The following is a 12,355-nucleotide window of genomic DNA, read 5'->3' on the forward strand; positions in this document are numbered from 1 at the left end:
TATGCAGGGATGCAAAATTTTAATTTAATAAATAAATAATCAATCTAGAGGTAGATGTTCATATCTATATAGATATAACAACCATCATTAATTAACCAAATCAACTAACATGTGTAACCCAATTCACGAAGGCCTCTTGCCCATTACCTTATCTTCTTGCAATAATTGTTTCTCTAGTGAATTAGTGATTCAATTGGAACAATTTTTTTATTTCAATACATTATCTTCCATGCTTAATTTATTTCAATATGAAAACATCATATTTTGGGAAAATTAAAAAGAAAGAAACAAAAAACAGAGGAAATCTTACATTCTTGGTACACAAATGGTGGTAAGCTTTCCACACCCTGCAAATCTCTTAAAGGCCTTTGGTCGAACACCTAACAGATATAGCTATTTGATTTTCCACATTATCTCTTTGCACAAACGGGGTAAGTTTTTAACATCTGCAATCCATGAACCATAGCATTACAATTAAATGCAAAAGGTTAAATGATAAGATTAAAAAAAAAAAACAATGATGTTTGGAGCTTTATACAACAAATTGAACATTAAGTTGTAAGTCTTCTTCGGCATGCCACTCCAAAATCCTAACCACTGTCTTTAAGCTTCTCTTGTCCTACGCTATGTGTTGTTCTTCCTGAGCGATTCCACCCACTTCTCTCCATGAACTTGAGTTCAACTTGCTTCTAATTATAATATACCGGTTGAAAGTGGAATAATACCACATTTGTGCTACAATTATGGGAGATGAACACAAACCGACTAACTGTCACTTGAAACTCCTTGTCATAACATTGAATTTTTTATCTCTGATTTACTTAGTAACAGAAACTTAAGGGCAAACATTAGGACAAGGAAGGACACTGAAAAGGCACAATCAATACTAAATAGAGAGACAAAGAAAGACAGTTACGTTGTGGACTTTAAAATGAAGAAGGAAAACAAAAGGGCCAAGTCGAATTTAAGGTTAAGGAAAAGGGAAAAAAAGAAAAAAGAAAAAAAGAAGTATGATGTGTGTAGATGCTCGTTTTTAGAAGCTCAGCAACAGGAAAAACCAAAAGGTATGGGCAGAATAAAATAGAAATACCATTAGAGCCCAAGTGGTAGGAATAATGGATCAAGGGTCCATAAAGCAAGCAAATAGATCCTAAAGAAATAAATGGACCTAAGACGGCCCGGAAGAAAGAAATGGCAAATCCATGGGTAGTATGGATGTAGAAAAGTAAGAATGGGTCATAGCTGTCACAGCAGATCCAAAATAGTGTAAGTAAAGAAAGTAAAGGACAATGGAGAGCCCATAAGCCCTAAAGAAAAAGTATGAAGTACTTGGGCCAAGGAAGCCCAAGGAGTTAGTAAAAGCCCATGGGAAGAATAGAGTTGGAAAAGGTCAGGGACGCCCCAAGAAAATAAACAGGCCAAAGATGCCCAAAGGAAAACAGGAGGGACAAGGGAGCCCGCTAGCAATAAAAAGCCCAACAAGTTTATTGGGCCATCAGAAAAAACAATGGGCAGTAAAATCCAAAGAGGCCAGATGGCCCTAGGTCAGGCAAACTTCACGGCAAGCATGACAAAGAGATACGGCAGGAAGCAAGTAACAAGGGTTGAGAATAAAGGTACGGGACAGTCCACAAATTAGGCAAGGCCTAGCCCATGAGAGAAGCCAGCCATAAATAAGCAGTCAAGAGAAGTAGCCCACGCCACAAGAAGCCAAAGACGAGCGGCAGACCAGACAGATTGACTTTTAGACTGCGGCAAACACACAAGCAGCGGGCAGAACTTGGATAAGCAAGGAGGAAAGGCACGTGCAAGGCCCAAACACCACCAGCCTGTATCCAGCCAATACGGGAAATGGTGAGGTCATGGGTCAAAGGTAAGAGGGCATGGTCTGGTAGTGGGAAGGGAGAGAAACCCATTTTTGTGTTTCCAGTTCAAGCTCTTTTGGGGGCAATGTCCTGTTGGGATGACGTACCACCCAAAAGAGGCAATATTGAGCTGAAACCACTAGGTGCATGCCATGAGGGACAGAGAGGAGGAGAGAGCTTACACCGTGGCAGGTGAGAGCGCCACGGCAAGCAAACAGACAAAAAGGTCTTCTAGTGAGGTGGAATGGTGCGGCCAGTGCAGGTAAGAGGCGCTGGCTGAGAGGCTACCCAGTCAGTAATGGTCGGCAAAAGCATCCACCCTAGACAAAAATGGTTAAGGGCTAAAATGGTAAAAGCAAAGCACGGCTGGCCCTATATAAGGGATCTTTGCTTTGCACGGCGGGGGGCAAAACTTAGGAAGGGAAAACTTCAAGGAGAAAGAAAAAGATAATTGCTAGAATTAAAAATAGGCAGTGAGAGTAAAAACTGAGAAAAAGAGAGAGAAGGGATTAAAAAAAAAAAGAGTAAAAGAGAAAAACAGAGAGAATAGAGCGGCAGGCATGCATCGAATGGGTCAATCTCCCTCTCCCTCTCTAACCCATGCTCTCTGGTAACGGAAAAAGATCCTGTGAAGCACGAGTCATTTAGGTCTGTCTCTTCAAAGCAACTAATTTCCTATTTAGAGAGATTAGTCGCATTGAAGAAGTGATTTCCCCTTCTTGACTTAGACCCGATAGCCCAACTTAACGCGGTAAGCTGACCATATTTTCTTTCAACAAGATTACTGTTGTTCATTTAATATTTATCCTGTCATTATTGTGTAAAACGAGCACTCTCAAAAGCCCATCATTTATTCTCCCTGAATTTTAAAGGAGTTTCCATTGTCATCTTTATTTTTATCTGCCTGCTGTAGTAAATGTAACAGTTCTGCCTGTCATGGGCATGTGATTGAGGTGTGATTCACTGAGGCATTGTTTGCGCACAAGCCGGACCAAAGAGAGTTACTTTTGGACCGGTCCCAACTCCCTGATCTAGAAAACTTTCGGGCCTAGCATAGCAGTAGGCGGCCCAGCCCACACTTGCAAAAAAGGCCCACACAACGTGGTCATTGATGTGACTCAACAAGAGCGTAGTAACAATATATTCTTCGCTTCAGCTTTAGATATATATAGAATTATAGATAGATTGTAGTATGGCTTCTCCTTTGCCTTTCATAAACAAGGGGTGGATGTTGAAGTCATGGGTTTAATCTGAATTGTGCTAATGATCTGTATTTTTACCAATTAAAACGATTATGTGATTTGCTGAATTCTTTTTATGAAAAAGGGATGGGGAAGCTAAGATAGGGAGCTTTATGTTTCGATGGCTACTTATTAATGTTTAGCCCTTGAGTGACACTGTCCTGGAAGAGCCAACAAGATGCTTGGTGTGAGCCTTATTTTTTGTATATTTTCTTTCAGCTTTTGGCCATGTGAACCTTTATGTCATATCCTACTTTGGAAGAATATATATTGAATAGTGTTAGTGAGCTTTATATTATTTTTAAGTCACCTGGTTACTTTTATACCTAACTAATTTTATACGCTATAAACAAATGTTGATCATCTTTCATTTGTAAGAATTTGAAGAAAAAGAGCGTTCCACAGTCATCTAGCGTTCCACAGAATTTGAGTTTCATGACAACAAATTTACTGCTTTGCTATTCCTGAACTTGGGTCATCCGGCTACTTATATATCAAACTAATTGTGTATTCATGAACCTACTTATGACATTTGAAAAAATTTTACAATGAAATAAATGGAGCCTTGCACCATGTTGTATTGATTTTTTTTAAAGAAAAATTCATAAAGAAAATATTGCTTATGGTCTTGTATTTAGAATGATAGGAAACAATTGATTTCTGAGTAAATATTAGCCTACCATAGTAAGTATTGAATAGTAATGAAAACTTTGATTCAGATCCAATCAATTTGAGGCCCACGACAAGCTCTCAAGGGATTTTTTGTTCATCTTTCTCTTTTAATAGTAGGATTATAATTCGTTCATATAATGCGGTGTAAGATTTGAGGGCTGAGAGGCTAGAAAAGATATGTTTTCCGTTAACAAATTTGCTCAATCAAGTGTTAAGTGAACATTAGGTGAAACCTTTAGACCAACAACTTTTTGAATATGCTTGATTTTGTTCAATTGATCTTCACTTCTTGACCGTTAAACTCGCACAGTAAACAATTTTCTTCAGACTTCATCCTCCCTTTACACCAAATTATTACAATGATCTTGAAAAACAATTACAAAGAAACTTTTTCCTTACAAAGAAACTTTTGTCATAAAATTTAGCCAACACCTAAAATCTTAACAAACAAATATAATTAATTATAAAAAATTCATGTGCCTCTCAATGATCCAAAGCTTATGCAAGAATAAACAACTCCACTATACATTAACTAAACTAAAGATTTAAATTCAAGTAATTGAGAATTCATTGCAACATAAAAATATACACTTAATAATGATGCACAATTATAAAGTCATCTTATTGATTCTCAAATTAACCTCATCTTTTAGTATAACAACTATTTTTACCTAGAACATCTATGTTGCGTGCCATACAAAATGGTATTGCTATATAGTACGTAAAGTACCACCTTCATTCATCTATAAATTTTTATAAGCTCTTTTTATACCACTAGTTGGGGCAGCATGTCCAAGGCACATGCTTGCCATTATACTTAATAGTCACATAAAGTCAAATATAGAACCTATTATCAACTTGTCTTTATAATATAAATTCCAATTTAGATCAAACCCACTTCTACAATCAAATTCTAATTAAAGAATACACATATATTCTATGTCATGAAACAATGTACTTTTCAATGCCATCAAAACATTGAACATTATCAAAATTCACAACATCATAAAGAATTTATAAACGATGATCTTTCTCCCGACTTTTTATACTCTTAATCTCATTTGCTACTCCACACTTTCTACTCTGTCAAAGGTTTAGGCTCTCGAGTATCTGTAGTGTTAAGCCATAAAACCTTCATGAATTGGCACCTCCACCGTAACACCATTAATCTCCTTCCACAAAGTAGTTTTATAATTAAAAGAACATTAAGCCAGTCAAGCTCAATCAAATAAATCATGAGTCTTGTTCTGATGCATTGTCACTCTTTGAAGGTGTGTTTACAAACCTCCAAGAGTACAATTCTATCCCTGCATGGATTCTAGCACCAGCCACCTCATTGATGGACACAGTATCTGTAATCTCTTTAAAGTCCTCTGCAGCGAGCTTCACTTTCAAGGAGCCAACATTATCATCTACATGCTTAATCTTGGTTTTCCCTGAATGTTTGCAGAAAAGGCAAGTGAAATGTAAAATAGAAAGTTTGTGAAGCATGAAAAAGTAAGGTCTAGCCATTGGGCTGTGAATAGGCTAGTGCTTATTTTCCACAAAACATTACAGAATGATACTAACTAAATAATGACATGTAACAATGAAAATTTTAGGAAAGCTTACAATGCTGATCCCTGTGAAAAGAGTACCAAAGGATGAGTTAGAGACAAATAGAAATGAAGTGCATCAATTTTGTAAACTCTTTAAGCATTTGTGTTCAATTAATAGTTTATATTTATACCAAGGAATATGATTATTTAACAAACCTCAAACTTCAAAAACAAAAACTTTAAGGAACCTCAAGTGTAATGCAGGAAAAAATATCCTTTGAATGCTTAGGTTGCTTTTCACAATTCAGCTTTCATCCAAGAGGACTCGTGCTCTAATAGCTACTTTGAGATTGACAAATTCCATTCATGCACTGTGACAAGGGAGAAAAGAAGAGAAAACTAATCGTTTATTACCGTCAGCTTATCAATTTTCTGCAATTTCATTAGATTCTCTCTTGAACAAAACACCAATTGCAGACCAGCAATTGCCATATGGCAAGTCTACTCCAAGATGTTTGGATCAAAGTAACAAGAAATAGACAGTGTACAAACACTTGAGATGCACATAGATAACAACTACAAAAATGATGACATCCAATTGCCTTTAGAAGAATATCCAACCTTATTTCAGATGTCTGCAAGTAACATCAGGATTGAGATATTTTTGGATTTCTAGTGTTGGCTAATTCCATGCCAAATTTTTTTATTGTAATATGCAAATATTCCTTGTATTCTATTTCATTGAGTTATATTTGCATTGGAGATGAGGATCAGAAGCATCCCATGTCAGGCGAATTTACCAATTACTCTAAAAGCTCAAGTTAAGAGACAAGAGTGTAAGCTACTTATTCACAAGTTCTAATAACCTCACTGCCTAATTATGCACCAAGTTTGATCCTTATTGACTAATTAAAAGAAAGAAAAAAAAAGCATTCACTTAATTTTATTGCTTAAAATTCAAACAGCCTCTATATGCAAATATTCCTTGTATTCTATTTCATTGAGTTATATTTGCATTGGAGACGAGGATCAAAAGCATCCCATGTCAGGCGAATTTACCAATTACTCCAAAAGCTCAATTTAAGAGACAAGAGTGCAAGCTACTTATTCACAAGTTCTAATAACCTCACTGCCTAATTATGCACCAAGTTTGATCCTTATTGACTAATTAAAAAAAAAAAAAAAAAGCATTCACTTAATTTTATTGCTTAAAATTCGAACAACCTCTCCCAAGAGAGGCAAAATTTTTAACCTCTCCATTTGTTTTACTTAAGAATAGGAAAGAAAGCAAAATTTTGAGCAATTCATTCTTTTTTTCTTCTATTGGGATTTTCATATTTTAACTCTGACCTCAGCTTCCTAAATTCATAGCTCTGACAAGACAAGTAACAAGCTCAGCTTCTTTTCCGTTTTTTCTCTTACAAAAAGACCCAAAATCCAAAATGACACAATCTAGACTATTATTTTTTTCTTTTCTTTTCTTTTTTCACCCCCCTAAGTTTCTCATAATTGAACTCACATCAGCTCAACTAAGCTTATAGCTTCAACAAGAGAAGTAATAAGCTCACTTTCTTTTCCATTTTTCTCTTACCAAGAACATCCTTAAATAACAAAACTTGTACTATTTCATTAATTTATACTTTTGTCACCTTCTGGATTTATTATAATTTAATTCTTACATAAGCTAATAGCTTCAACATGAAAAGTAAAAATCTCACTTTCTTTTCTTTTTCTTTTTTTTTTCTTTTTTCTAAAAAGCCAAAATTACAGTAAAACACATACATATAGATGTGATATATAAAAGACCATGAAACAAACATTAGAAAAAAATGATATTCAGCCAAAGGAAACAAACACAACCTTATATATCATTATGTGATGTGCCATAAATCAAAATTGTCCATTCCTTTGGCTTCCTTATTATTGTTTACACTTCTTGTGGCTTGACAAGCAAGAAAGGAGCTTTAACTCCAAGAAGCACATTTTTCTAAAGAAGTCACATTCACAAAATTTCTTGCTTTAACAAAGAAGGCATAATCTCAACAAACCATGTAAGTTAATTTCGTTTCTCTATTTATCTTGGTGGCAAGAAATAAAAAGAGAGTCAAAATTATGGTTGACTTGAGTTTAAATTGCAAAGAGAAATCTCATTTAAACATCTACTATATCATTTGTCTTAATGACAATTGTGAACCATGAAATTGCAATATTCCAAAGCCAAAATAGACTTAAACCACAAGCAAGTATTATGTAGTTTCCTATAAATGTAACAAATGAGGAAAAACCACAAATTTGCACAACTATTAACAAAAACATATTTATGCGATATTCTTATATTAAACAAAAATTTAATTACAAATTACAAAAAGTATAAAAATAAATAAATAAGTGAAAAATGATAAGGAAAATAGAAACAAAAGGGGAAAGATAATATTTGAACTCCAAAAAAAAAAAACTTATAACCCAATATCTAAGAATTGTAAAATTCAAATCGCTAATACTTTTCTTCTTATCCTTTCTGAGTTACCAAATAGACTTCCAATTCATTTTACAACATTTGCTTACATAAGAAAATGTCAGAAAACAAAAGAAATCAAATCCAAATTTTAATACTCACCCTTCACTATCCCATATTTGAATAGACACACACACACAACCCAAAAGATCTAAGAATTTCAAAATTTAGATCTCTATACTTTTCTTCTTATCCATTTTCAGTAACCAACAGCCTTACAATTGATTACACAAACTTCAATTGGCTAAATTAGACAATGCCAGAATATTAAAAGAAAACAAATCCAAATTTTGCTCTTAACCTTTCTCACCTCAAAAGACACACATGCAACATTTTCAAAGAAAAAAGAAGAAGCATGGATATAGCTATATTCGAACGAAAATGTGAAATCTTACATGAGGAAACTTTGGGCAGAATCAAGAACACCTTCTCCATCTGCAATGTACATAAATGGTGATTTTAGAAGCATAACCACAAAAAATAGCCTTGGAATCAGTATATACATTAGGGGGAAAGAGAGATAAGGTATGATTGAATCTATTCTGTCATGGTTAGGGTTTGCCTAGATTAATAGAATTTGATCCTTGATAATTTGGATAAATTGGCACTTCAGTTTGGTCAAGCTCTTTTTCGTTATGTTAACTTGATTTAATGAAATAATTTTCCAAGCCAAATTTGTAAAAAAGACCTAGGATGAGAATTGGGATTAGCAACTCAAAAGTATTACAAACGAAAAGGCAAAGAAATTAGGGATGAAACATCTTAACAGAATTCGAATGATATTATTCAAAATTAATATTCATAGATGGGGTAAAAAACTTAGTCTTACACACCGATTTAATATACAAATATGCTTCAGACGTTTAGATCACATTTAGAAAGAAGAACGATGAGATGAAATCCAAACCCATGATGAAAATGAACCAAACAAGAAGAAAAGAGATTAATTTGAGTGACAATTAATTTGATTACAGATCACTGATCACGTTATGCTTAGAATCAATAATATCAAATATTTACATATATATATATATATATATATATATATATATATATATATATATATATATATATATATTCAAAAACCTAACATTTTTACCAAACACACAAAGCATACCTTACCTTTGTTAGGATGATATCCAAAAGATTAGTCCCTACTTTTGAATGAAAAAGCTCAGCTTGGTGGCTGCAAATCGAATATAACAAATTAGCACTTTCAAAAAATTTGTTTAAACCAAAAAAATTAAAGAGAGGAAGATTACAAACCCCATGACCACCACCATTACCAGAAACAAAAACAACAACAATTGATATAATCTTCTCAACTTAAACATGAAAGTGAGTTACTCATTGACATTCTAGGTCAAGGAAAACTTTAGTGAATTATATTGAGCAAGAGCCTATTAAAACCCAACAAACCTTAGCAAACTGGAGTCTAAATTAACACACACAACACCTATTTTGTGTATGCAACACTTTGGTCCACACAAGTCATCAAGAACCATAAGTTTTACACCTGTTTTTATTAGCAGCCAACTACTTATTTATTTATAGATAAAGGCAACATGTAATAAACATATTGGGTTAACTTATGTCTGCAAAATCAACATAAAAGGGTGACATCTTGATCCAAATTAACAAATAGACGGGCACACATTTATTGAAAAGAAATAGTAACACTCCATTTGCTTCTATGTCGGTGGTGGTGGTGGTGCGGTGACAATGGTGGTAGTAGTGGTAGTTGTGGCAGTAGCACAAAGGACTGGAAAAGTGATGGCACAAGGGAATGGTGGAAAATGTTTTCCACTTCTTAAAAAACAGAACATTTCCTGATGAAGCATAAGATCGTGATGTTTGTCAAGATAAACTCTAATTTGTCTTGGGCAAAGGAGGCCATATCATTGATGAAAAAAGATATGGATATATAAATTATAAATCAGGCTCTCTTGAACAAATACAGGTGCAGCACACTAATGAATTTGGCAAGAATTTGGAGCACAAGTATATGATAGAACTTTGCAACCACTGCACACAATCTTAGATACAGAATTTATTACAAAACTTACACATTTGTATTTGGAAAATGTACACAGTTGCTCCACCTAATGAGATTGATGTATGTTCCACAAGATGACCATATTGTCTCAACAAGTGGGTCGTGATTACAAATAAATCTGCAGAAAAACATATTATAAAATGCATATAAGTATCTCAAAGCAAGTGGAAAACATTCAAGAACGTATGAAAATCATATAGGTAGATCTGCAGAAAATCAGCAATTTTACAATCGAATGGAGTAGGCAGCTTTTCTTTTTGGCAAAATTGGTTTTGTCTCTGGTGTATAGGTCTGTATCATCAGTCCAGTTTTTCCCGTTGTTAAAAAATAGAGAGAATGACATGGAATTAGGCAAAAATGGAACCAAATTATGATTAGTGAAACTTCAAAGTGGAAATATTAGAGAGACCTATAGTGTGTTAGCCGAAAATACCAAAAATGGAACCAATCCCCTTTCTTTATGATCTGTTTCTCTCTCCCTCTTTCAATATCTTCTCACCTTAGAAAGGAGAAACCCACGCACACACAACTCCATACCCAACAGCTAAAAAGTTTAGAAGAAAAGAAACCCAAAATACCCATATTAGCAGATGAAAAGAAGAAATCAAGAATGGTTAATACCCATATTAGCTAATACGGGTCTTTTAGGTTTTGATAAAGAAAGGAGATTTGGTTCCATTGAAAAGAAGAAACTCCAGAGTTCTTTATCAAATCTCCTTTCTTTATGAAAACCTAAAAGACCCATATTAGCAAACAATCAAAGATTGAAACCCACAAGGAAATAAATACAAACACAGTCTTAAGAACAAAAAAATAAAAAAAAATAAAAAAAATGAAGAAACGGAGAAAAAAGAAGAAGAGATACTTACTGTATTAGTCGGTCTTTCTTCCCATGTTTTTTTTTCCCTTTCTTCCCATGTTTAGTCTTTCACTGTTATTGTCTCTCTCTCTCTCTTCTATTGTTTTATTCAGCTAAATGCATCGTTTAGCCTCCACAAACGGACAAACAACTATACTAAATCAAAAAGTTACTGTAGAGGCATTGCCTCTTTTTATATGGTTAGTAGAAATAGAAATAGATAAACAGTTCCTTTTGGATTGGACTTTGGAGTTTGGAGCCAGTTCTGAACATGAACCACGGTACTGCCTTTAGATTTTTGAGGCCCACAAGGCTAAACAATATTGGACCAATCAAGTCCAGTATATCCTATCACGTCCCTCATTGCATACCTGTTGTTGGGCCGATTTGTTTAGTCCTCCAATATTGACTCAAAAATAAGTAATAACAATGAATAAAAAATTGAAACAAGATAAATAAGATTAAAAAATAAATATAAAAGATTTAGAAAATAAAGAAAATAAAAATACAGATTGAATATGTGCAACATATGTTGGGGATTTCAATTTCAATGGGTAACAATGAAAGAACAAAATGAACACAACAAGTAAATAGAAATTATGATTGACTTTGAAGCAGAATTGAATATTATCCTTAGACAATATTTATCCACATACACAAGTTGCTAAAGGGTTACTACAAATTTGTCCTCAATATAAAACCAAGTTTATTAAGTTTTACAAATAATAGTTTTGAAAAATACCCACAAAATTTCTTGTGTTTTGTTAGGTTTTGAGTTTGTAGTGTTGGCAAACCATGACAAAAAGTAAGTATTATTGAGTTAGAATGGTGTACTTTCAAGTCCAAGACAAAAAACTCAAGTTCAAGATGAAAAAAATTGAGTTGCAATCTGATCCTCTCGATTCCTGTTCGATTTCTCTCGATTCTTGTTTGATTGTTGTTCGATTCCTCTTGATCAATCGAAAGTCGCATATCAGTAAAAAATTAGCAAACGTAAAAAACCCATAACTTGTTTGTTTAAAGCCCAAATCGCAATCCGTTTTTTTCAGTATTGAAAGAACATTATAAGCTAACCATAGATAGGGTTTTTAGAGATTTTTAGATAGAAAAGAGTGCATCTTGTGCCACCAATTGTAGATTCAGGGTTTTTGTACCCAAAGCTCTCTAAAGTCATCTACCGGCAATATTCCTTGAAGAATCTCAAATCCAATATTGTAAAATTTGCTGTTACAAAGTTCAACAAGTGAAGGTGATTTGAAACTTTTGAGTGGGATCTCAAGGTCACAAGTAAGGGTGTTTGTGCTGGTGTAAATCCAAGAAAAGAAGAAGTCCGTGGATTCGAAGCTTGCACGTGGTCGTGTCAATAAGTTACTACATGAGGTAGTAATAGATTTAGGGTTAAATCTAATTGTAAAAATTTCATTTATCTTATAGTGGATTTGGTTTACCTTGAGGATAGCAAGATTAAATCCTCTCCAGGTTTTTACCTTGAAACGGTTCATTTCATTAGTTTTCTTGGGCCACCATATCGTGGTGTTATTTACTTTTCCGCATCTTTGTATGATATGATTTATTTGTGTGTTAACCTAGATCTGAAAATTAATCTAAG

At 34.0% G+C, this 12,355-nt stretch overlaps 1 protein-coding gene across 1 annotated transcript; it reads right to left on the reverse strand.

Moving 5' to 3' along the window:
* Positions 1 to 4,689: 4,689 nt before the first annotated feature.
* On the reverse strand, positions 4,690 to 10,629 carry LOC142631118 (uncharacterized). Its single transcript, XM_075805202.1, has 6 exons — positions 10,387 to 10,629; positions 10,117 to 10,178; positions 9,898 to 10,005; positions 8,954 to 9,017; positions 8,227 to 8,266; positions 4,690 to 5,214 (listed from the first exon to the last, which is right to left on the reverse strand). The coding sequence occupies exons 1-6, from the start codon at positions 10,420 to 10,422 to the stop codon at positions 5,012 to 5,014; spliced, it is 513 nt and encodes a 170-aa protein (XP_075661317.1). The 5' UTR covers positions 10,423 to 10,629; the 3' UTR covers positions 4,690 to 5,011.
* Between the last annotated feature and the right edge of the window lie 1,726 nt (positions 10,630 to 12,355).

This window comes from Castanea sativa, chromosome 4 (assembly GCF_040712315.1).
Source record: "Castanea sativa cultivar Marrone di Chiusa Pesio chromosome 4, ASM4071231v1".
Classification (NCBI taxonomy): Eukaryota; Viridiplantae; Streptophyta; class Magnoliopsida; order Fagales; family Fagaceae; genus Castanea; species Castanea sativa.